Source organism: Parus major, chromosome 2 (assembly GCF_001522545.3).
Source record: "Parus major isolate Abel chromosome 2, Parus_major1.1, whole genome shotgun sequence".
Classification (NCBI taxonomy): Eukaryota; Metazoa; Chordata; class Aves; order Passeriformes; family Paridae; genus Parus; species Parus major.
The window spans coordinates 91,599,641-91,623,619 of record NC_031769.1 but is presented as its reverse complement, the minus strand read 5'-3'; the positions used below and the strand labels follow the sequence as shown (position 1 = coordinate 91,623,619).

The following is a 23,979-nucleotide window of genomic DNA, read 5'->3' as shown; positions in this document are numbered from 1 at the left end:
CTGTTCAGCCTCTGAGCACCCCAGGGATGCTGTGCTTTCCTGCTGTGATGGCCAAGGCCAAGCTGAGGATGTATCTCCACAGCTTAGCCTTGGACATCACAGCAGGAAAGCAAAGCTGCTGCATTGCTCATGCTAAGATGAAAAGAGGAAAAGATCAAGTTCATACAAACATTTCCTTTCTCAGCTCTCTAGACTTTATTTTTCCAGTTTAACTTGCAGCAAGCCTTCCAAACACAGTTCAAGGCTAGAACATGCAGTGAATGTCCATTTCAGGTCCATTTTCCAATAAGATGGAGCTGTTTGTCTTTGGCACATGTGCTTTGATCCTCCTACTTGGAGTCACATGAAAAGTCAACTCAGTTCTTATTTTTTGCCCTGAAATTCGTGGGTATTCCCATCACTGCCATTGACACCTGCCCAGAAAGCCTGGAGGAGAGATGGGTGGCTTGTAAAGTCTGTTAGGACTTTGTGCTCCTCGCTTAGACACGCAGACGATCCTAGGAGATGTCGAACAGCAGAGAACTGGTTGCACAGGTCTGTGCTGTGTCCTGAGCTTCTGTACATCACGATTTGATGTTTTGGGCAGGATTGTATAGGAAAAAAATACTGCTTTCAAAAGCTCTCAGTGACTAAAAGATGCTGACTGAAGGAAGGTCTGTTAAAATTAAAAAGATCCTTGGCAGAAGACGTAAAGAAGTTATTTCGAGTTATATTCGAGATTCTCAAATTAATAACCTACCTAATTACTAAGAGGTGCTAGCAGAGGGAGGCAGTCCACCGATTTATTTCAAGGAGGGCGTGGTGGAAACTCTCCTCCCAAACCTGGTGATCTGTGGTCTCAAATTAATGACTCGCAGCACTTTTCAGATCCCAACCCTCTTTCAAGAACAATCAGCGCTGTCTGGAAAAGTTTGTGCGGGCACCTCCGGGCGCTGGGGGGCACCCGGGGAGCCACCGTCCGGCGGTGCCGCGGGTGCGCTCTGCGCTTCGTGCGCCGCTGCGGTACCGGGGCCCGCCGGCCGCTCCAGACGCCGCTTCCCGCACCAATTCCTGCTGCTCCGTAGCTCCGCCGGCAGCGCCCGAGCCCCGCGGCCGCCGAGGGGCGTGTCCGGGGCGTGTCCGGGGCGTGTCCGGGGCGTGTCCGGGGCGTGTCCGGGGCGTGTCCGGGGCGTGTCCGGGGCGTGTCCCGCCGGCCCAAGGCGCCCGCCCGCCGCCGGCCCAGCCGGAGCGCGAGCCCCGCGCGGATCCCTGCGGCCGCCGCCGCTGCCGTTGGCGCGCGCGCGCGCGCGCCGGGAACAAAGTGGCCGCGGGAGCGGAGCGCGGCGCGAGCGGGGCCGGCGGCGCGGGAAGGGGAGGCAGTTGGGCCGGGAAGATGAACCGGAGTTTCAACAAATCTCAGACTCTGCGGTATCTGGAGTGCAGCGCGGTGGAAGTGAAGAGTAAGGTGAGCAGACCGCGGCGCGGCCTCGGCCGGGAGCGCCCCTGCCCGGTGGTGCTCTCGAAAATGAATGGGGAGCCCCCCCACCTTCCCCCGTGTCTCCCCTCCCCGCCCGGTGCGGCCGGAGCCGTGTCCCAGGCTCAGCCCGCAGAGCGGTGACGGGCTGGCGGGGAGGCGGGATCAGCGCTCCGGGCGCAGCTCCCGGCGAGCCGCCCCTGCCCGGCCGGAGGCGGCGGCGCGACCCTTCCCCGCCCGCCCCCGGCGCGGCGCCCGCCGCTCCTGCTCCATCTTTTGTTTCGCCGCGGGGACTCCGGCCGTAACTTCGTGGGGCGGCTCGGGAAGCGCCGCTGGCCTCGCCTGGCGGGCGGGCCGGGGCTCGGCCCGGGGGCACCGGGAGGCGCGGCGGCGGCGCCGCTCTCGCCCCACCCCGGGACGTTTCAGCCCCCCGGAGCTCCGGCCGGCTCCCGGTGGGCGGGATGGGTGCTTCGGCCCTTTCTGAGGAGCGGAGCGGAGGAGCGGGAGGGAGAAGGGCCGGGTTCCCCCGCCGGTGCTGACGGCGCCGCGGTCCTGCCGTAGGTCCGAGCCGCAGGAGCCAGAGGGAGACCTGCGGAGAGCTTCCCCCTCCTGCGGCGGCTGTGCCGGGATGCCGGCACCGGCATCAGCTTGTGCACGCTGGTGGTGCTGGGGAAGGAGCCGAGATCGGCAAAGCTGCCGGAGCTGGCCCAAAGGACGGTGTCGGGTGACTGTGCCTGATGTTGGTCTCGCTGAGCTCTCGTCGAAAGACTTGGGTCGCTCTCGGTTGAACCAGCACATCAAAATCTTGCTTGTGCCTCCGAGGGATAAAATAAGTAGCATTTAAGCAAAACTGAGAAATCTCCCCGAAACCCCGTGTTTTATACACATAAAATAGGCAAGGTGTAGGTAATGCGGAAGTTGGAAAGAGTACGGATAGCGTTAACCTTTGCTGGAGTCTCTGATCACCTGCTGAGATGGTGTTGAAGGTAGTGTCTTTGGGCCTTTCTGCTTGGTGCTGCTCATTTTTGTCCATTTCTGCTGTTAAAATTTGTATTCAGATCAAATGGCCTCGAGCAACACATAGAGCAGAGGTGGCTTCAGTGGGAGAAGTACCTTGTGTCCAAGGGAGCTTCTAATAATTTCTAAACAGGGCACCTGAAATGTGGGTTCAGTCCCTTATTTCCTAACTTCCTATTGCCACTTGAAAGGGCTCAACTGGCATAGAAAGTTTTCTTTCTGCTTCCATAGCTGGAAAGTTTTGGTTCGGCTTGTACTGGTTCTAAGATGTAACCCACCCACAACATTCCTTGTGGCTCCCAAATGCTCCAGATCCCATCTTCTGAATTAGACCTCTTACATTCTATGAGTGTTAAACTGAAACCTTTACTAACTACACAGAGAATTTTTAAGTTCACCTCCTCTCTTCTACTTCAGTATTGCCATAGCTTGAGTTTGTTCTATTAGCAATTAGAAAGCAACCTTATAGTAAAGAGCTTGTAGCTTCTCTTATAGCTGCAGGAATTCTACAAGTGAATGCCACCTGGCTATATAGACACAGAGTGATGTGTAGGGAGACTGTAACCTAGGAATGATTGTGGATTTTTGGAGGGAAGGAAAATAAACTTGTACGAGTGGGATGGGTTTACTGAAGGCCTTCTGTAGCTCAGGGTTGTCACTGCTGATGGCCCCGAAATTAGTATGGAAACTGCACTGGAAGAAAACTTAAAGTAGAGGCTAAATTCAAAATACCCCATCTAGGGCCTACAGCAATGATCTGTGAACCTGCAGTGTGTGTCAGTGGAAGCTGTGCTGTTGAATTTCCTAGTGCTGGTGAGTTTTACTGTTAGCATGACTTGGGCACAATAACAGCTAGGCTGTTGATTTAGCAGGCTATTGGTGCTGACACTGCAAGATAGTTTTATTTTGCCTGTGAAGGTCATAGGTTCCCTCTGACAGTGATCCAAAGGAGGTCCAGTGAAAAGCTCTGGCCAATGGTACCTGGTAAGGTGCTGAATAAAAAAAACACCTTATACCTCTTAAAAACACAGTGCTCCTGTAGGATGGGTTGTGATGCTGGCAGCCTTGTCCTTGTGGATCACTGTGTTGTTATGCTGTGGTCATCTAGAAATACAGTGTTGAGATTTTTTTGTTTGCATGGACTGTCTGAGGCTGGGAAAACAAAAAGGTTCAGTAATGCTACTTTTGGTAGCCCTGTGTAGTTCAACCTTTTAAACACTTAGTTGCCTGTGTTTTGTAAGTATGAGGCCTGTCTGGGCTTGCCTGGGAACTTGAAAGTTGAGTCTGAGAACTCATGATTTTGCAGCTATCGCCTGAGAGCGCAGGCTGCCAGGTGAGTGGAGGTGGGTGCAGCTCAGCTTCTGCGCCGGGGCATGCTGCTGGCTGGGGATCAAGGGATTCTTGGTGGCTTTTCAAAGGCTGGGGAAGTGGCAGTCCGTGGGCAGGTGGAATCCCTTTTAGCAGAGGAGCTGAGTGTGAGAGAGTGCTGCTTTTACACAATGGTGTGAAATAGATTTTCTCCTCTGAAGACTGAGTTTGAGCAGAAGGAGCTCTGGGAAAAATGTTTTTGAGGAGTTGGATGGGAGATAACCCCAGCATCTGCAAACTTTGATGTCCCTGCCTCTGTTTTGATTACCAGGTGGTTCCTACTTAAGAATAAACCAACATCCTGCTGGTGTCTTACATTAGTCACAATTCAGAAACGGCTCCTGTGAAACCTGGTTTTTCTGGATTTTCTGAATTTCTTCCCTTTTCTCCAAAAAACAAGTTCTTGAACGTCAGTTTGTGCCCTTGATTATTGGAAGGGGAGAGTTTGTCAGCACTAAGTTGCATACTGGATAAGACACTTCTCTGGAAATCCCCAAGTATCCTGAAGTTATAAGGTTCTCGATGCATGCCAGAGGGTTGGTAAAAGCAGAGCGTATGTGTGTGTGTGTGTGTGTGTGTGTATGTATCTGTGTGTTGGAAGGGGGCGGTAGGGGGAAAGGAGGAGGGAGCATCTTGATGGCTGAACTCATTCCTGTCTTTGACATCCCTCTTGTGCCAGAGGGCCAAAAGCTGCAGGCGGTATTCCTCTTTTTTTGTCCAGCGGACCTGTGAGGTTTGTGGATGATCGGATTTCAGCGGGTCTGAACCAGCCTGTACCTCTGCTGAACCTAGCCTGACCCATCACCCCTGCTGGGAACGTGGCCCAAAGTATGCTTCAGCTCATGATTCTTGTGTCCGTGGATTTTTTATGTGTGTGACTACATGGTGGTGACACGGGCAGTGTTGTATTCTCTGGGTATGTCATTGCAGAAGGATGGGCTTTGTGGCACTGTGTTGTACCTTTTGGTGTATGTCAAGTCACTTTTCCTCTGAGTGACTGTAAGGGGCTACAAAAGCTTCATGGATCTCTGTGCTGCGGCAAATACTGAAGGGAAAAACCCTCTGCTGTCTGTGCACACCTCTGTTTTCAGACATGGCAGTGGTGGAAATTGTTGCAGTCTTCTGCTTTAAGAAGTCCCCTTCTATCTGGCTTCCTGCTTTCTCTCTTGCTCTGCCTCATCCTCAGAGCTGGCCTTAAAATCAAAACTCTTAAAAGCTTATTGCTGGATAGAAGAGAGGAAGGGTAAAGAGAAACCTGCTTAGAAGTTGGCACATGTCATAAGAAAATATTAATTGAATTGTAATTACACCCTAGCCCTTCTCTCCTGTCTTTCACGACAAAATAAATTAGAAGCTCAGCTCTTATCTAGGTGTTGTCTCTGTAGCTCAGGATTAATGTTTCATCCCTTTTAGAAAGGATCTGAAAACACATTATCTTGCTGGCTTAGAAGAACTGTGTATTCTCATGTGTCTACTACTCACCGGCTCCTTTCCTCTGTTGGGTGACAAGTGAAGTATCTGTCCACCTCAAGAAACTGCCTCTAATCTCTGAAAAAGGTTTCCAGATGACCCTTTCTCTCCCCTTTTTTCCCCTTTTACCATGAGCTCCAGTGCCTGCAATGTGTGGGGCTTTTTGTGTTTGTTTTGTTTGGGATCTTGTGACCACAGGCAGAGTTCTTAACGTACTTTTCATTTTCTGTCTGTAGCTTACAGAGAGGTTACAGGCTTCTTTGCCTGTGAACATAAGCCTACAGAAGAACAAATGCTTTTAAAATCAGAATTCCTACATTAGTGGTGGAACTTGTCTTGAATTATAACTCCATGTAGCCAGTCTTCTTTTGTCTTGCTCTGAGTGAAAGGAGGTTTTATTTTTTGTTCCCTTGAATATTATATGCAGTTTTTCAAACAGGAGGGTAACTGTCTGCCCAAATGTACATTTCTTTTCCAATCTCTTAGGTATTTTGGAATAGTGGAAGTATAAGATTGCCTCAGGCCTTTAAATGACAGCACTTTGAATTATTTGTGAAAGTGTGTGTTGTTTTGTTGGGTTTTTTTTCCACTTTGAAACTGACAAGTCCATGTTTCTGGCTTAAAAGCAGTAGAGTACTGTTTTTCTGTTACCACTATATGAATTCCTGTGAACTCTATGTACTAGTAAGAATTAATTTTCATTGTTTAAAAGATGCCTAAATGTACTCATCGTTCCCTGATAAAAGCTTTGCAAAAGAACCCTTTGTTGTTGATGAAGCCTCTTGGACAATGGAACTTTTGATAGTGGCTGAGGATTGTAAAAACACAGCTACCTGACTCACATGCTGACTGTCACATTTCTGCCTTATTAATAGTGTCATGTTTTCTTGCATTGCAAACTGATTTACAAATTAACAATAATGTGACTAACATCCTACTACTATAAACAAACCCATTAAGATAAATAGAACCAGTTAATTATAACCATATTTTTTATACTCTCTTCTCCTATCCTGTTTCGACTCTCATTAAATATTGGTGTTTAGACGGGTGCCGCAGATGGATTATTAATAAATTTTCAATCATTTTCTGATATGCCCTGAGTAGGCAGGATACTAATACGCTGTTCAAAGACAAAAAGCATGTTCGGGATCAGCTGTGCTCTGTGCTCTTAGCAGGTCACTAGCAGCTGAGGCTGGTCTGAGGCACAGTCAGTGCTTTAGCAAGCCTGCCCAGCTGCCAGGTAGATGTAGTATTCAAACAGCTTCTGGGTGCTTTGTCCTGCTCACATGTTGTCTCCCTTTCTTAGAAGAAGTGTGCCTGTGCTGTTACGTAAAGATGGATGGTTTAAACCTTTTGCATCTTCCCCTCCCTCCAAAGTTGCTGGCATTGCATGTCCACATGGCTGTTGAGCTATGGCAGTATAGCTATACACATTGTGTATTTGAAATCGATAAAGTGTAACATTTTAAGCAGTGTTAAAAGTGCAGCAATAGCACTAAGAGCAAGCTGACTTTTAACAGCCCTCTCTGAAGAGGTTTTAAAGGTCTGGTTCTGCACTGTCTGGTGTTAACTGAGACAGGCCTACAAATTGTGTTTTCCAGCCTTTTGTACTTTGATTTCACTCTAACCCTGAAGCTGTACAGGCCTTATGATGTTTTAAGGAAAGTTTTCCATGTGTAGCACACTTCAAAATAGATCAAAAAGCAGCACTCTTTTTAAACGCTACAGAACTACGGAATGTTAAAACAGACTTTAAGTCTGCTTAAAGTTTTTAAGCAGTACTTTAGATTTTTCCAAGTTAAGGTCATACTTGTCATACCTGGCATTAAACTAAAATAAGTGCAGTAAAAAGCCCTGTAACCATCTGATTTGACTTCTGTTTTTGAGCTTGAAAACATATTCGATTATATGCAAACCAAATGTGGCACGGACTCAGAAAACCGCAGTGCTTCCCCCTCTCAAATGAAGACAGTGTGCCACAGTAATAGCAACTTGAGACGGTCTGGGTTGTTGCAAAACATGTCAAAAGAAAGAGTCTGTAAACATTAATCTCTTAAGAAGTTTTGCCTCTGTTCCTTTCCCTCCCAGTTTGCTGGGCTTCTCACAGCAGGTATTGTGCTTATTCTGATGTGCTAAATAGCACCTACTAAACTCCTGGTTCCTTTCTCATTACGAAGAAATCTTTGTTTTCATAGTAGGATAGCTTTCTGAAGTGGTCATACCTAATAACCTTAAATCTGTCTGCTAGGTGACATGAGAGAAAGTGACCACAGCTTTCAGCTGAGCCACAGCAGCAGTGTGTCCTGTGCATGCTTGCTGCCCTTACAGATGGGAGGTCAAACCTTTCAGCTGAAAAGGGTGGCACAGACAAGTCATCTTGTGATGCTTCTGTTCAGGTGATGGCTGCAATAAGCAGCAGCACAATGTAACTTGCTTCTCTGACCCGTACTCTGGCACTGTGGCAGCAGTATTGCCTCTAGGAGTTACAGGGAAGGCTGGAACATTTGAGCTACCTGGTGTCACAGAGCATGGTGTGGTGGAGGATATGCTCTGGTGCTCAGGTTTGTCATATCACAGAAAGGTGCTAGTTCTCTAACAGTGTGCCTGAAACAAGTGTTTTGCTATGGGCTTGGGTACCAGCGGTACTAACTGGATAGTTGGCATGCACCAGAAGGCTGCTATGTTGTGTTCCAGTATTCCCATGCTTTCTTGATCCTGCTTCCAGCCTCTCTCCTATTTGTAATACTTTTTAGTCTAGTAACTTTGGAATTTCTGATCTGCTTAAAACTTTGTCCAGCCAGTCTGTTTTATGTGAGTAATCTTCTCAAATTTAGTCTCACCACACTGAAACAATCCTAAAGGACACTGAACAATGGACCTTTCAACTTTAAAGAGCACCTCAGAAATTTAAATGTTGTTTACAGCCAAGTCAGAAAGGAATGTCTCCCGTATGAGGTTAAAATACCTGTGGAGGTTCTGTCTAACAGGCTCTAGGACTTGCTAGCTCCAAGGAGTTCTTCAGAGGTGCAATTAATAGTGCCTTCCTCTGTAGTCCCTTATCGTTCCCTTTGCGAGAGACTTTGTGTGCACTTAATCTGAGCTTTTAGGAACCGAGAAGGGTTTTCCTAGGATTCACTGCTTGCCTCTAATTACCTTTACAACGGCAAGCCAGAAGTTAAAAGATGAAATGTACCTCGGAAGACATTGCCTCCCTCTAAGTGAAGGCAAAATCTCCCGGTGCAGAGGTATTCGCGTTCCCATTGGAAATGCCTGAAGTTCACTCAAGCAGAAATGTCTGGGGAAGGGTGTGGTGCACCAGCCCCAGGGCCACCCAGCCTTGTGCCCATTCCTCCTGCTTCCGCCCTGCACAGCTGTTCCCAGTCCCCCTTCAGGTCTGGCCAGGGGTGTGCGTGCATCTGCATCAAATTATTTCTCTGCAGCTGTTGCTGGCGCTGAGCTCATGGGGAAACCTCTGGCGGCTGCTAAAAGGGTCTTAAATAAGTTTGCAACCAGCCAGAGCCCTTACTGGTTACGGGTTTCCTGTATCCATGTAGGTATCTCTCAGTAAATGTTCCAAAAGTGGTTTGCTTTCGCTGGAGACTTGTAGTAGGGCAATGCTGCCTTTCTGCAGGAAGCTAAGGCTCACAGGCTTATCACAGTGTCGACCAGGCCTGATTGCTTTGTCCCTCTGGGTGGCAAGGTGCCAAATCTTTTTATCCCTCGTGCTGATGGTGACATGCCGTGGATCTATGCATCCTGTTGTGTACTTGTGCTTAAGCTCTGTGGTGTGTTAGAGTGGATCTGTGGTGTGTTGCATAAAAATACAGCACCATCTCAGTCCACGTCATTTGCAAACAGACTTTGGTTTGTTCCCAGAGATGCAGGGGACTGGAATAAAAAAAGGAAGATACTTGCTTTTGGAAAGGTAGACTCGGCACTTAAACCACAGATTTATTTTAAAGGCTTTGCTTTCCTGCAAATGATTGTTCCTTGAAGGAGAACAACACTGAGGCTTTAAACATCAGGAGGTGAGGCAGTGAGCAAGGCTGGCAGTGTGCTGGTAGGGAGACAGTAGCTACGTGGGTGACCTGATAGGAGTGGAACTGCTGGAGCAAGGCTGGCAAAGGAAGGAGGATGATGGTTCCAAACAAACAAGCTGATAAATTCGTTTCTGAGAATAACTGTTTTCACAGACTGCCATTCTACAGTGAGGCAAAATAAGCAGCCTAGTGGTCTAGTTCCCAAAAATCATGAAGTAAGGTAAGTGAGGCAGGGGAAAGGGTAAGCTTGGCTTTAAGTTGACCTTGAGCTGACAGCCAAGCATCTGTGAGGAGATATCTATGAAACTGAATGTGAGGTGCATCTCATGAGGAGCAGGTGATCTGGGAGTGATGGGAACAGAGAGAAGAATTTCTCTTGTAAGTAGATGCAGAAGAAAGGAAAGTGCTGTCCTGAACTGAGCCTTACAGACCCCTGGAGAGGGTTGAAACAGTTAGAAAGGTTGTTCTTGTAACAAAAAGCAGAGATATGAAACATTGTGTCAAAGAAGAGGAAAAAGAAGGGGAGCCACTGATTTTCTTTGGTGAGGGAAAGTATTTTAAGAATTTAAGATACTAAAGCATGGCTGTGTTTTCCTGGGAGAGTAGAAGGAGGGATTAGAAGGAAGAAGGGTAGAAGTATGGCATGATGTCAATTGGGAAAAAAGTCTGTGGGAGAAGGTAGTGCAATTGTGTCCCTGATGGGATTTCTATGAAGGGCAAATAGGAGAGAGGCTGTCTTGCTTTTGTGACTTTCTTAGAAGAAATAGCAAGATGTGAGCAGGGGACTGAGCAGAACATGAAATCTCACACTTTCCACCAGCTCGATCATTTTAGTGAAGCAGAGCTGCTCTGGAACAAGCCATTGAAGAGAGAACTTGTTGCACAGAACATCTGCTTACTTGGTGGCTTTTTGCCACTAGTGACAACCACTCTGAGACTGGGAGCAGAGCCAGAGAATGCTGTGTGAGCTGGGGAAGATGCAACTGGGCGAGAAAAAGAGAACAGAGAAACAGAGACATGAATGTGACAGCAGAGCTCTGAAGTCCCAGGTGAAGTCAGCAAGCACAAAACCATTTACATTATCTTCCCTCCTCCTCTTTCTTGCCCTCAGCTCATTCTCGCTGATAAAGCATCCCTGATTAGCTCTTGCCAGTTTTGAAAATCTCACATGAGAGAAGAAATTACAGTCTTTGCAAGGATTAAAGTGTTTAGATTTCTTTCTGTTCTTGATTTTTTTACTTCATAAGAGAAGTAGGTGGCTAATGTAATTCATGTTTATTGCTAAATGTTGCTCTTTGATGTCTTCTTATTACAATAGCCTGATTTCAAAGCCAGCAATAAACTAGAGGGATGACACCTCATAAACATAGGGCTTCATTTTTGGCCCTGTAAGCATCTTGAAACTTAAAATTTAAAGAAAAAAAAAAGTTGCTCTCTTTTGCTTGCAAATAACTCCTTCATTTCACAAAATAGCAGCTCTCTAAGTAAACAAACCTCAAAATCCTGCTCCCTCATCTCCTCTGACCTCTTTTACCCTTTAGCCAGAAAAAAAGCCAAAGAAAGCAGTTGGTTGCTCTTGATCAGCCTGTGTAAGTTTTGATCAGCTAGCTGTGTCTTCCTCCTTCTTTAACACAACTTTTATCTGAACACTTTTCTGGGCATCTGTTTTTGTTCGGTGTTCCTTTCTGATGTGTTGCATTTGTTGTGAGTTTTTTGTCATCAAACTGCAGACAACAAATAGAGTGATTGGCTGATTGAGGATCTTGGGAGGGAGGTTACTTTTGTGAAACAAAATGTACAGTTCTTTCTTAGTTGTTTTTTTCAGTCATAACGAGCTCAGTCAGATTAAATTCTTTTTAAGTTCTCTGCGTTCCTCCTGTCCTCTGACTTCTGCAATACTGGATGCAGTATTTGCACTAATTAAATAGGCCTGAGTAATTTACTTCATTATGGAAAACTAATCTGCTTGTTAAAACTGTTAGTTTATCAAACAGTGTAATACAGTATTGTTCTGGCAGAGACTGCTGGCAGACACCAGCCCTTGTGTATCTTTCTGTGAGGGGATGTGATAAGATGAACTTTGTGACTTAGACAAGCAGATCAGTCATTTTGGCTATCAGAATTCGTAGTTTCTGTAAGATAGAAGGTGGATGTTATCTTGAAATCCCGTCTGAATACAATGCAGAGCCCCCAGTCTCCAAGCTGAGTGGTACTGCAAACCCCCCATTATTGCTGTGATACTCTCTATCAGCCTCATTAGGGATGATGAATGAGCTGAAGCAGTTTTTTCCGCTCTTCTGAAAAGACCTGCTGACAATGGTTGCTGCTAGTGTATGTGCACAGGGTGAATAAATCAGCTGAACTATTACTACAGTAATACTAACCTTTAAATAAAAAGAAGGTCATTCTCATTATCTGCTTAAATCTCTTGACTCTTCCCTTCTCCTCTACAGAGTCACCTTCTAGCTCACTTGCCTCAAAAAGCTGGGTCATGCAGAAAGCACAAGTGAAATCTTTTGCATTTGTTTACTATTGTGCTATTCCCAGGCAAATGAAATTGACTCTTGGGCTTTCCTAGGGCTGAACATGTGAACAAGTCAATTTGACTGTACAGCATTCCTGTCAGACCTCGGTGCCCCAAGCCTGCAATGGCATTCCCACATGTCAGGCTCCACTGATCCTGTAGTTTCCAGTGTGCCTGCAGGGGCTAGACTGGGAGGCTTGGCCCTTTTTCCAGCTGTCTTCTCATGTGGCAACTCAAGCTGAGCTTTGGGTCATACCAGCCAAGTGCAAGTAACCATCCTCAGTTCTCTCTTCTTTCCTTTTCCGTGTCACTTTCCTGCTGGGTGCAATGTCCCTGCACAGGACCTGAGCCCTGTTCTGGCTGTGTTGGGCAGAGCAGGTTGGATGGGTTCCCTCAGCAGACTGTGGGTCCAAGGGGGCTGTGTAGGGGGGTGTTGTCCTGCCTGGGGTAAGACTGCACAGCAGCTGCTTCCTCCAAAGTACCAAGCATGCTAATGGTCTTGAACGAGCTGTCCAGTAAACAAATGGTTACTGGGATTGGTGTCTGAATGCCCTGGCATTTTGGCTAAGGGAATCACAAGGAATCCCGGGTTCCTCCTTCGGGTGTGCAGAGCAGTAGATGCAGCTCTAAGCAAAACCTACAAAGACCTTGTTCCTGTCCCATTAGTTTATCATGTAGACAGATGTTAAACTTGACACTCGAAGATGGCTTTTTCTAGCTTGAATCTAAGAAAAAGAAAACTTTTGGATACTTTTTAAATAAAAAGACTTTAGCTTTTTCTTTTTGGTTCGAAATGTGCCCACAGAAGTAAGTTGGCACTCGGATTTTTCTGGGGAGGAGCAGGGGGTAGAGGACAAAGGAGGACTGTTTTTTCCTCCATTGGAACCAGCTGTGGTTTGCTCGCCTTTTGTGCATTTGGATGGGCACTCTGAAATCCAAACTGGAACTAGCAGTTAATGTTACAAACAAGCAACATAATTTGACTAAACAAGCTTTCAGATGATCACAACTAGGCTTTGATGCTCAGGAGTGGGATTTTCATAACTGCGGAAGTAATTTGAGAACATGCTTGTGCCCAAAGCCAGTAGGGTTATGTTGGCTTCTTTTTTTCCTTTTTGCTTGAAGATGATTACGGTGATGATTCATACTTCTGTTAGTCTCAGCAGAAGAGTGGCTTGCATGTATATTTGATTTAACAGCTGAGAACCTCTAAGCAAGTCATTCTCCATTTTGAGGAAGAATTTGTCTAGAGGAGATTCTCCCCCTTTTTATTTCTTTTGTGTGCTTGTTCATTCTGTGTCTTTGGTTTCTAGCCCTGGTATTGGCTGACTTTGCAGATAAGAACTTCCATGAGGTCCTAGTTAGTCTTGCTTGTTCTTGGATTTGTGGCTGTGGTTCCATGTGCTCAAGAGTTAAGGTAACTTTAGAAGTTTGGTTGATGAGCGGTAGTTTACTCATACTATACAATCTGAAATATTAAATTAAATGTACCAGAAAGGTGATTTAAGCTGTTTCATCTAACTAGATGCCTGTTTTCATTATTTTAATTTCCTTAAATAGGGGATCAGATTTTTCTCTTCTGTTCTTAACAGCATATTTTGTTCATAATATCAGAAATAAGGACCATTGTAATCTTCTTCTCAGTCACTTTGACTTACTTAAAACAGCTTCATGGATTTATAACATTTTCTATTGTCTTCTGCCAAATCACACTCCCCTACTTGTGCTATTTATTTTTTTTTTTGGACAATCACTTAATGGGCTATAAAGCTTTTAAAATAAAAACCAGTGGAGTGACAGAAAAATTAAAGCCATGAAAACTAACTTTCCTTCTGCTGCATGGATTGCCAGGAAATTTAGGGGTCATGTAGAGCGAGTGTATTTTCTAATAACAAGCCATGTGCTCACATACCATGCTTCTTTAAAGGTCTTGTGGTTGGGATCCCAGTGGGATTGATGGGAAATGTGCAGAGAATTTTTAAAAGGTTGTTTGAATAGCTGAGGAACTTCTTTTGAAAGCTGTAGAGTGAATATTTCTGCTTTGGACAAGAATGGTTCTGTGGATGCTTGAGATGATGATAATGAATGATGGACCTTCAAAGTTAAGTCCTACAAATGCAGTTATCCTCTAGAGGATTTAATGAAAGCTTAATATTTAAAAAATGTGAATTCTTTTAAGATGGAACATTTGAGTGTACCTGTGGTGTCTTGGTAGCCATGGTTATGTTCTGATGGGAGGACCCGTTAGTAGACTTGAAAGCACCAACTTGTGACTGTATTCACCAGGAATAGATTTGAATAGTAGAAGCTTGTCTCAATAATATCAGAAGTCTTTTCCAACCTGATTGATCCTGTGGCTCTCTAAATCTATGAAAAGAGAGGTGGTGTTTACAACATTCAGGTGCCAGACTGGAGCATTGGCCTGTGGTAACACATCTGCTGACGCTCTGTTTGCTTTCTCTTGCAGTTTGGAGCAGAGTTCAGAAGGTTCTCTCTGGATCGCTACAAGCCAGGAAAGTTTGAAGACTTCTACAAACTAATTCTTCACATTCATCACATAGCCAACCTGGAAGTGATGATCGGATATGCTGATGTGCATGGAGACCTTCTCCCTATTAATAATGATGACAACTTCTTCAAGGCCGTTTCAAGTGCTCATCCACTGCTCAGGGTTTTTATCCAAAGACAAGGTAAGATGCAGTTTCATTTCAGTGCCTCAAAGTGTGCTGTGGCAAGGGGAAGAGTGGATTTATGGTACCCATTTAAAGGCTGAAATTATGTAACAGGCATCTAGGGACCATCTTGCTCTTCCTCACAGGCACTTCATTGCAGTTGGGAGGAATGGCATGGCTTCATGGCAGGTAGAGGGACTGCATTGCTGCCTGTAAGATGTTTGAAGGATACCGTGCTGAAAATCATCATGAGCCCCTTTGTTGTCTGAGGTGAATGTACCCTGTGCTGCTGGTACTGTGTCATCACCTGAGCATGCCGAGGGGAACTTAGTGCTACTACTTCATGTTTAGAAATCTTACCTATCCATCTTGATAGTCTGTGTCATACCCAAGTTATTCATGCCTGTGTGTGAAAGCACACAGATGTGTAGTTCAAAGGGAAAGAAAAATAATCACAAATGGCATCTAATTTGACTATGCTAACCTGGCAAACGGGCAAATTATGATTTTTTGTTTTTCCCCCCTCTGACCTTACACTAAGGAATGCTGATTCTTCCCATTTTGAATCATCAAGCAAACCTTGGGTAGAATTGCCTGAATGTCAAGATGACATCAGGATAAAGTGGCCTGTCTGCTGTTCTCTTCAAGAACTGTGTTTGGCAGTCACTTCAGAAGAGGATTGGCTTTTATAACAAGGTGTCTTCTCACAGAGCTCCTTAATTCCCAGGGAAACCTAACTCTATGTTAACACTTCCTCCACAGGTTTTTTTTTTACCCATGTAGTGATTTATAGCAGAGGCTTTTGGAATTAAAATCTTGTCAGCAACAGATTCAGAAACAAGACTTGACTTGAGACTTGGAGCAGTCATGTAGCTTTTTTTGGCCTGGACTCTTGCTGTGTACTGATAAGGATTTAGCAAGAGGCTTCAACCTGCTCATTGGTGTGAGCTGGTGTAGTGTGTGGTTTGATTTGGTGTCATCAAATACATCCAGGGCTGTGTGGCTCCTGTCTGTTCAGAGCATATTGTCTGCCACCTTTTAGATGTGATTTTTAGATGCTCAAGGAGCCAATTGAGAAGAGGGTTTGGAGCAGTTTGTTTAGTTGGTCTGTCTATTAGGTGAATGGAAATGTCTATGGGAGAAAACTTGCTCCTACTTCTTGTGCAAAAAGTGCAAACGTGGATTGCAAGTCTGATTAGGTCTTCTTGCAAACCTGTTGGGGCTTGTGAATGTTCATGGTGGGTCAAGTCTTTGTCATGCCTACTTGAGTTTTAAGTTTATTCATATCTCTGGATCAGTCCTATTCAGAACACAGTTGCCCATGCTCTGGACAGACTACTGAAGCCAGTGACTTAACCCTGCACTGGGAGGGGTTTGCCACTGAGATGCTGATCACAAAAGTAGGCAAATCAGAGAACTGTGGTCTATGTATAGGAAAAAATCTCCCTCTTCTTCTAGGGGAAGTGTGCTGGCTATTAAGGTTTCTAACTTTTAACCTTAATGGGAAAGGGCAATGTTTCCTTTTTAAAAAGCTTTCATTTTACCTGTTGCTCAGTGAGAAGAATCATGCTGACAAGTGAAGGAAGACAGGCCAGTTCTTCCTTGCGTGTGGCAAAGCCTGAAATCTTTCCCAACACACCTTCTCCTTCTATAAAGCTGAAGGGAACAGTAAATTCTGGCCCATCCCTTTGCTTAGTGCCAATGTTCATAAGGGACTCCTGAGGTTAACATTTGAGATTTGTACATGTGGATGGTCCCTAACAGTCATGCTCATTTCCTTTGCTTGGACAAAGTCTTTTGGAAATGTTTGTCTTCAAGAATGAAGATGCAGTCTTCATCTCGTTTTCCTTTGCTCTGCTGGGGTGATAGAGCAGTGCTGGTCCTTCTGTTGGAGATCCACACAAGAGAACAAGGTGACTAGCACCAAGAAATCATTGTATCATTCAGGGGAGAGTGGTGTGCCTGCACCCTAAATTCTGACTTCAGAGTCAGGAAATCAGTGTGACAGGGATGCAAGTAAAATATGTGAGCAGTGCTGTCGTGGGGCTTTGAAGGAGACTGCGGAGCATGGGCTCTCTAGGCTGTTGGATCAGGGATCACTGCTTTTCAGTGGGAGTAGTCCTGGGAGCTGGCTGCCAGAAGATGTTGCGGAGCAGGGAGAGTTTCAGGGAACAGGGCACAAGTATGCAGGCATGGAAGGACTGAATAGTTGAAGGTCAGGTCTCTTTTTCTAGCAAAGCAAACTGTTTATCAACTGCATGATTAGTCACCCTGTCTGTATTCCCAGTTTACCCTTTCTCTTGTCAGGTCAATTTCACAGTCATGTTAAAACACTTAAAACATTCTCAGAGTGGCAAAATAGGCAATTTAGTCTTTGCACGATAATCAAACACCAATTTCCTAGTTTGATGTTTTTGTTTGCCTAGGTGTTTTTCATCTGAGCTTAGTCTTGCACTTTTTCAGTTCAAAAGCCTTTCTCTCACTTGTCCCCAGGGGCCAATATTGTGCTCATTGCTTGGACTCTTCTGTGCCAGGTTTGTGTGTCCAGGTATGGGAAGGCTGTTTTATTCCCCTTTCTCTCTTTTTTTTTTTTTTTTTTGGGTTCAAATCTCTTGAGCCCCAAATTTTTCAAGATCACAGTAGTTCCACACAGGGGATGTTAGTACTGCTTAGCCAGCCATTCTAATAAGGACTAGAATTGGTGTTCCCAGTGTGCTTGCAACAATTGCTGTTCATAGTTTTTGGGTCTTGATGAATCTGGGACATTTGCAAGTTATGTTTGAGTAAATTCAGCTATAGCAAGTTTTTGTATCTCATTGTGATTTGTCTGCTTAAAGTATATGGTACTCTTTCTTCTCCAGTACCAAATTACAGTGTGGACACAAATCCTAATTAGAGAACCAGGCTATGAAAAGGAAAAGCAGTTTTCCTTTGACTTGCTTTCCCAAGCTGCAAGTATGGGTCATGTCCTGTGTTGTAAACTGATGTGGCTCTTCTGGCATTGTTAGTACAGTAGTGATTTTCATCAACTGATTCTTTGAGCATGAGGATTTATTCACTCAGCTCTAACTGATACCAGACATACACAGAACTCCCTATGGAACGTGCCTGCTGCTGTGGAAGGGGTAGATGTCTCAAAGACCTTAGAACAATGCAGGAACCTGAGGGTGTGTTTGACTTGCTCCTGAATAACTTTTGCATTTTAGCCAAGACCTGCATCAAGGAAGAGCTTATCTGATGATGCTGATCATGTTTTTCAAGACTGTTTGGTCTGTCTCTGACTTAAACTATGGCACTTGAAACAATTTCTTGTATACTGCAAAAATATTTAAGTGTAAGCTATGAATTCAAGCAAAAATCAGAAAAACTGAAAGGAGTTAGTACTATGTACTGTGAACGCAGTACATTATTTCTTGTATGATTAAATGGAATGAAATTATTGTAAAATCTTGCTTTAATGCCTGTATCACAGAGGCACAGCATGTGTTCAAACTGATCTGTATTGGAGCATCTTAAATAGAATGGAATAAATAGCAGAATTATAATGAGTTCTTCATTGTAAACCTGCCTCAAAGGACACTTGGAACTTTGCAGGAGGGGTATAAGGTATAAGGAGAGGTAGGTGGAGATCTAGCAAGTAAAAGAGTTTTGAGAATTTCTCCTCTTTTGCTTGTTACCTACTGGTGTGTGTTCAACCTAGAAAGTTCAGGATCTCAAGGAAGTGTGGCAAAATGAACAAGCTGATCACCCTGTAAGTACTCCGTGCAGTGCTTTTATTCCAAGATTTCTTTTTTCCAGGTGGTACGTCTAGGGCCAGGTATAGCAAGCGAAGTGGGCAGCGTGTGGTTAACTGAGCACACCACTGTAAATCCAGATTAATGATTCTGAGATACTGGGAGAACCCATGAAGGCTGATGATGGCCAGACCTTGGCTTCCTACCTGGCTGGGCAGGGTCTGTAATGTTTGCACAGGCACTAACAGAAAATCTGCTGTAGCTCAAGTTGCAAAGGAGGTGGGAGAGGTGGTGCACAGCCTGTCTGGTCTCATCCTGATGCCAGACTGAGGTCAGATGAAGTCGCCTGAGAAGCCTTTCTGTTTTGTCCACAACAGAGGTATGTTCTGATTCTGTAAGAATAACAATAAATTAATGAATGTGGGGGCACTTTGTCAATCCTTTAGCAAACTCTAGATCAAATTCATAACCTTTCCATGAGTAAAGTTAATTTTAAAGCTTTCTAAAGGTTTAAATAGTTTCATTATAAATGTCCTGCAAGCAGGAGACAGATGAAGCACTGAAGTGTCAGGTGACAAATTTATTTCAGGTTAACTTTGTCAAGTATTACACTTCTTGCAGGAACATGAAAGGCAAAAAAAACCTGAACAAGCAGAAGAAGCATTCTGCTGCTGCATGCTAAACCACACTCCACAGCAAAATGGAGCAGGTCCTTATAAATTAGTAAATACCACAAATTAACTGCAGATGTTAATTGACATGGATGGAAATTAGAAAAGGCTGATGACTTCTGATGTCTGTGTCTGTGTTTTGCAGTCTGGAGAACTGATAGTGTGTAAAAAGCTATGAAGTACCACCTTCAGAAACTTGGTATTAGTGTCTTTTCTTTTATAGTTATATTTTTAATAGTCCATTATTGTTACAGTAAACTAGTACTGAACACCAGTCATTACTTTCCTCCTTGAGTGGTTAGAACTGCTGTCTACCATCAGTTCTTACTTAAAGCTTGATCCAAAATCAACAGGGAAAGAATGTGCATTTACCTGGTTGGGTTTTGGACTTGGCTTGTTTTAATGTAAAGATGGGAAGATGATGTTTTTCTTCAACTGCATACAGTGACTAACATAGTTAAACTGCTGTGCCATGCAACATATTTGTGCATGTTCAGAAGCCATTCATAACAGTGCAATTTGTTATTTACCTGGCAAAGTTTTGTGCAGCTCTAAGTACCAACATCTGTGCTTAGCTTTCTTGTATTATAAAATCAGAGCGATCACACTCAGTTTTAAAATAAAAATGTGCTAATGGGAATCATGCCCAGGTCTGCCTGAAAAACCAGTGGTGGGTTGTTTTATTGTCTTTCATACTCTGAGCAGATAATCCCCAGGAATGGTTGTTGGCTGTCTAACCACATGTGTTAAACACAAAAACTGGCTTTGAGGCAGCAGCTATTTCCAGCTACCTAAAACTTAACTCTCTGCTCAGCCTTCTAGAGTGGGTGCAGTTACAAAAGTTTGAGGTAAATTCTTTCACATCTTCTTTTTGGTTCTTCATTAACCCTCCTGTTTGTTTAGCAGCACAGCCATTGACTTTGTTTTCTCAAAATGTATTTCTAAACAAGAGCAATGTGATCTTACTGTTCTTGTCAAAGGTATTTGATGTATTAAATAATACAGAAGGTTGCAGCACATATTTAGAGAAAATACTGAACTCCTTTTGCTTGAGCTGAGCAGATTTTCACAATGATCTTCTAGGAGTCTGGTGGAAAAAAATAAATTTTATTAAAGTGCAGAGGTGATTTGAGATCTCAGTTTATCTGCTCCAAAGGAGGGTGGGAGGGTGTAGAAGAAACTCTGCTGACACTTGGTGTAGCTCATGGGTGCACTGGAGGATGTGGCTCTGCTGTTGGCCAGTGTCCCAAGGCTGCTTCCCTGTCTCCTCTGCCCTGGCACCAGTGTGAGCCAGTGGCTGAGCTCCGAGCCAGCTCTTTGGCAGAAAACAACTTGCTTGAGTGAGGAGCTAGCGTGGGTCAGGCAGATTTAAAGCAGCTTAACACTGCCATGGAGCCTGTGCTTCCTGGGAGGAAGAACTTGTCTGCTAGCCTTTGGAAGTGTGCGATTCCACTGGATTTGGAAAGGAAGCAAAGCATCTTGTCTTAGCTTTGACAAGATTAGAGGATGGTGGTAAATTTCATGCTAGTATATAGGAATTGCTGCTAGGCTTATATTAAATCCTTTCATGACTCTTCAGAAACATTTCTGGTTTTGAGCTGGAGGGGTCTTTGAAAGCTTGTCAAGCCAAGTAATCTTTGTCCCACTCAAGTCCTTTGATATTTGAAGATAAGAAAAATGCAGCTGTTTGTTCCAGTGAAGTCTGGCAACAAATTACTGTAACTTCTCTGTTCCACCTTTCATGTGCAAATGATGAGACTGGGTAATCATTATCTTTCTACTGGTTTATTAAGCAACTTTAAAAACATAAAGTTTTTAATCTGGCTTGTCAGACATAAACAAAAAACAGGCTTGGATTTTGTTGCTTGCATGGTTAGTGATACCTGGTGGCTGAGCAGAGCCAGTGTGAGGCTTCTTCTTTCCTTCTCTTTGAAAACTCCCATTTCTGAAGTATGAGGATATTTGATTTTCATCACCAGTTACTTTTAATTGCAATGGGAACAGCTGCTAAGGAAGAATTTCAGTAAAAGAGGGATGGAAGTAGCATAGCCTACAGCTAGGCTTTGTGGGGTCAGTCGATAGCTGATATGGGAACTGTTGCAGAAATATGTGCTGCATAAATATTTGTAGTTGCAGTGTACAGTAATCACAGAACAGAAGCTTGGCAAAAACAGCAAACAGTTGTTGCACTTCCATGTTAAAGCTACATGGGATTTGTTTTCAGTTTCAAAGTTTAATAACTTAGTAATAAATACACATAACCAGCTATATTAAGATTAAAAATAGACTTTCACAGTCTTAAAAATTGCATCAAGCTCGTACCAGCACCACACACTGTGCTGAATTTAGGCTAAAGAAACTTGTTTACAGTGGGAACTCGTGCAGCCTTTAATAGGAGCCTCTCCTCAACTCCATGCCTAGCTTCAGTTCCTAACCCACGTAAGAACGAGCAAATAAACACTCTTCTGTCCCTCCAAACTTCTGTTTGTTGTCTTATAGTTGTGGATTTCTTCCCTAAAAGTACTTTAAAAAACCAAAATACAAGAACCTCCCAATTATATATACTCAGAGATTAGTCTCAAGTAATGTTATTTCTTGTTTTTTTCCTTGGTTTGATGCCTTTTTCTTTAAGACAGTGGAGATAGCCTGACAAGGGGCTTGGTGAGGAAGGCTTGTCAAATGATCCACCTCTGTTATGGTCCCTGTATGAGGGGAATTTTCCACTATTTACCTTTTCTTACCTTAGTAGTCAAAACAAGAGATTCTGTTTCCTGCTCATGGCTCAGGTTTTTTCCTGTTGGGCCGAGCTGTCATTTCCCTTCTGTGAGTGATGGAAACAATTATGATGTGCAGATAATGAGAATGGACAGTCTCTTTATTTTACGCTGGATTTTACCTGACAAGACCTCACAAGTCTCACAAAACTACTACCTCGAAGTAGTTTTCACATAGCACATGAAGGTAGATGGCACAGTGCAAATACCAACATTAACTCAAGATTCAGGCCTTCAGGAATAGGTTTTCTGCTGAAGTTTTAAAGCATTCTAAACCCTTAAGTACATTAAAGGTCTTAGGACAACTTAATTGGTAGGCTCTTGCACTGAAAACAAGCATGCAGTGAAGGATATTTCTGCTAGGTGTTTCTAGTAGGCATTGAAAAATTAAGTGCAAATATAGTTCAACAAATATAACTCCACACAAACTATATTTTTAAATGAATGAAGCTTTCTCTCTTGTCTTCAGTCTGCCCGTGTTGTTGGGATTGCGTGTTCCATAAATGGGTCAGTATTACTGCTGCATAAGGACTCTGGGTATTTTTCAGCTCCAAGAGAAAAAGCAATTTGGGGGAGGTGGAAAGAACCCTTTCTTGAACCTGCCCCTGATGATGATCTCCATGGATCTTATTTTTTCCTCTGAGCTATGTTTAGAGTAGTAAAGAATCCAATGGGAATATTAAGGAAACTATTAACCTAGAAAACTTCACTGTTATTCTTGCTCTTCAGGCCCCTGCCATATGCTGATACTAAGTAACCTCTAAAAACTCCACATGAATAACTTGCGCACCACTTATCTCCCCTGCCACCCCCAATTTTCCTGTAGTTTTTCTCTTCTGCTTTTTCACCCATGTTATGCTTTTTCTTCCTCTCAGCTGTCAGCTTTCTACTCCTTGCCTCAGCTTTTTAATTGCTCTGCAGTGCTATTGCTCCCTGGGAGGAGAATGTGTTAGGTGAAAGCACACAAGGGCTGGTGTTGCTTTACTCCCAGCACTAGAAAAAGACTTGGACGGCAGTGACAGAGCAGGTGTGGAAGTGACACTTGGTGAGGAGAGTTGGCCTTTTGCTGTGAGTCTTGGGCCAGTTAGTTTTCTTCTCTGATTGTCCCTTTGCATCAGAAATCATAGATTTACTTGAGAACTAAAAAAAAAATTAAGCTGTAAATTTTGAAGACAAATGGTTATTTAACTGGAATTCAGATATACATAAGACATTCTGTACTGTCTGGTGTCTTTTGAAATTGGCTGGAATTCAGTGGAGCTGGGGAAAAGCTCTGTCTGCAAGGGCACTGCAAGGCTACCCAGCTGCTGATAGTGGCGAGCTCTGAGCCAAACTTTCTGCCTCTTCAGCTGCTATAGGTGAACAAAACTGCTTCTTTTAAAAGCCGAGTTACCAGCTGGGATTTGAAAAAGGCTAAAGCTATTTCCCTCATCCCTGGATGCCATGAAGGTGTCCTAAGAGGAGGTCTGTTAGTTATGGCCTCAGGATGGACACTGGTGGCAGCCCATTTGTTCACTTTATTAATCCGGTTTATTATGACTTTGTTTTCATTCTGCCTAGCAATTTAGTAGTTTTAGTAGTATGATGCAGTGATTTTGTACACAAAATAATGTAATCTCTACATTTTTGCTTTTGTGTGCTTACTAAGGTCTAGTTTGAAATGCAGTGATGGATTGAGTGAGTGGATGTGAGTAAAGGGGAGGAAAACCTGTTGCATTAACAAAACACATTGTATTAATCAGAAAACCATGAGGTTTCTTGCCATTTGGAAGAAATTTTTTCTGACTCTGAATGAATAAATGAATGCTTTATAATAGAGCCCATAAATAACTCCTAGGGTAGTGCCTTTGTGGCTAATAAAAATTAAAAATGGAGTTTCCAAGCTTGCATTCATTGAAGCAGCGTGATTCTAACATGCCTTATCCTTTGGCAGTGAGGAAATTATAAGACATTTGGAGTACAGTATGCAACAAGAAATGCTAAAAATTTTGCTTCAGAATGATTTCTAGCTGAGACAAAGAATATCAATAGCAAGAGTGTTTGTCTGCATTATTCTTCAGTCACTTAAAAGAGAACTGAACACTGGTGCAATGTACTCATTGCATTTTAAAATCCCTGCATGTTAGAGAGGGAGTCAACATTTGTGCATCAAATCTTGGTACGGGATTTATCTGTACTGCTACGAAATGTGAGATCCTTATTTCCTGTGTTAAACTGAACTTGGGTCTTACAGTGCTATGGTTCAAAAGTTGC

The 23,979-nt window shown here is 43.8% G+C and overlaps 1 protein-coding gene across 1 annotated transcript in view; it reads left to right on the top strand.

Annotated features, from left to right (window-relative positions):
- The first annotated feature begins 1,301 nt into the window (after positions 1–1,301).
- PARD6G (par-6 family cell polarity regulator gamma) overlaps positions 1,302–23,979 on the top strand; it is a 65,363-nt gene continuing 42,685 nt past the window's right edge. Inside the window, exons 1-2 of the mRNA XM_015617095.2 lie at positions 1,302–1,444; positions 14,343–14,565. Coding sequence (XP_015472581.1) covers positions 1,373–1,444; positions 14,343–14,565 — 295 coding nt within the window. The 5' untranslated portion in view covers positions 1,302–1,372. The remainder of the gene's footprint in view (positions 1,445–14,342; positions 14,566–23,979) is intronic.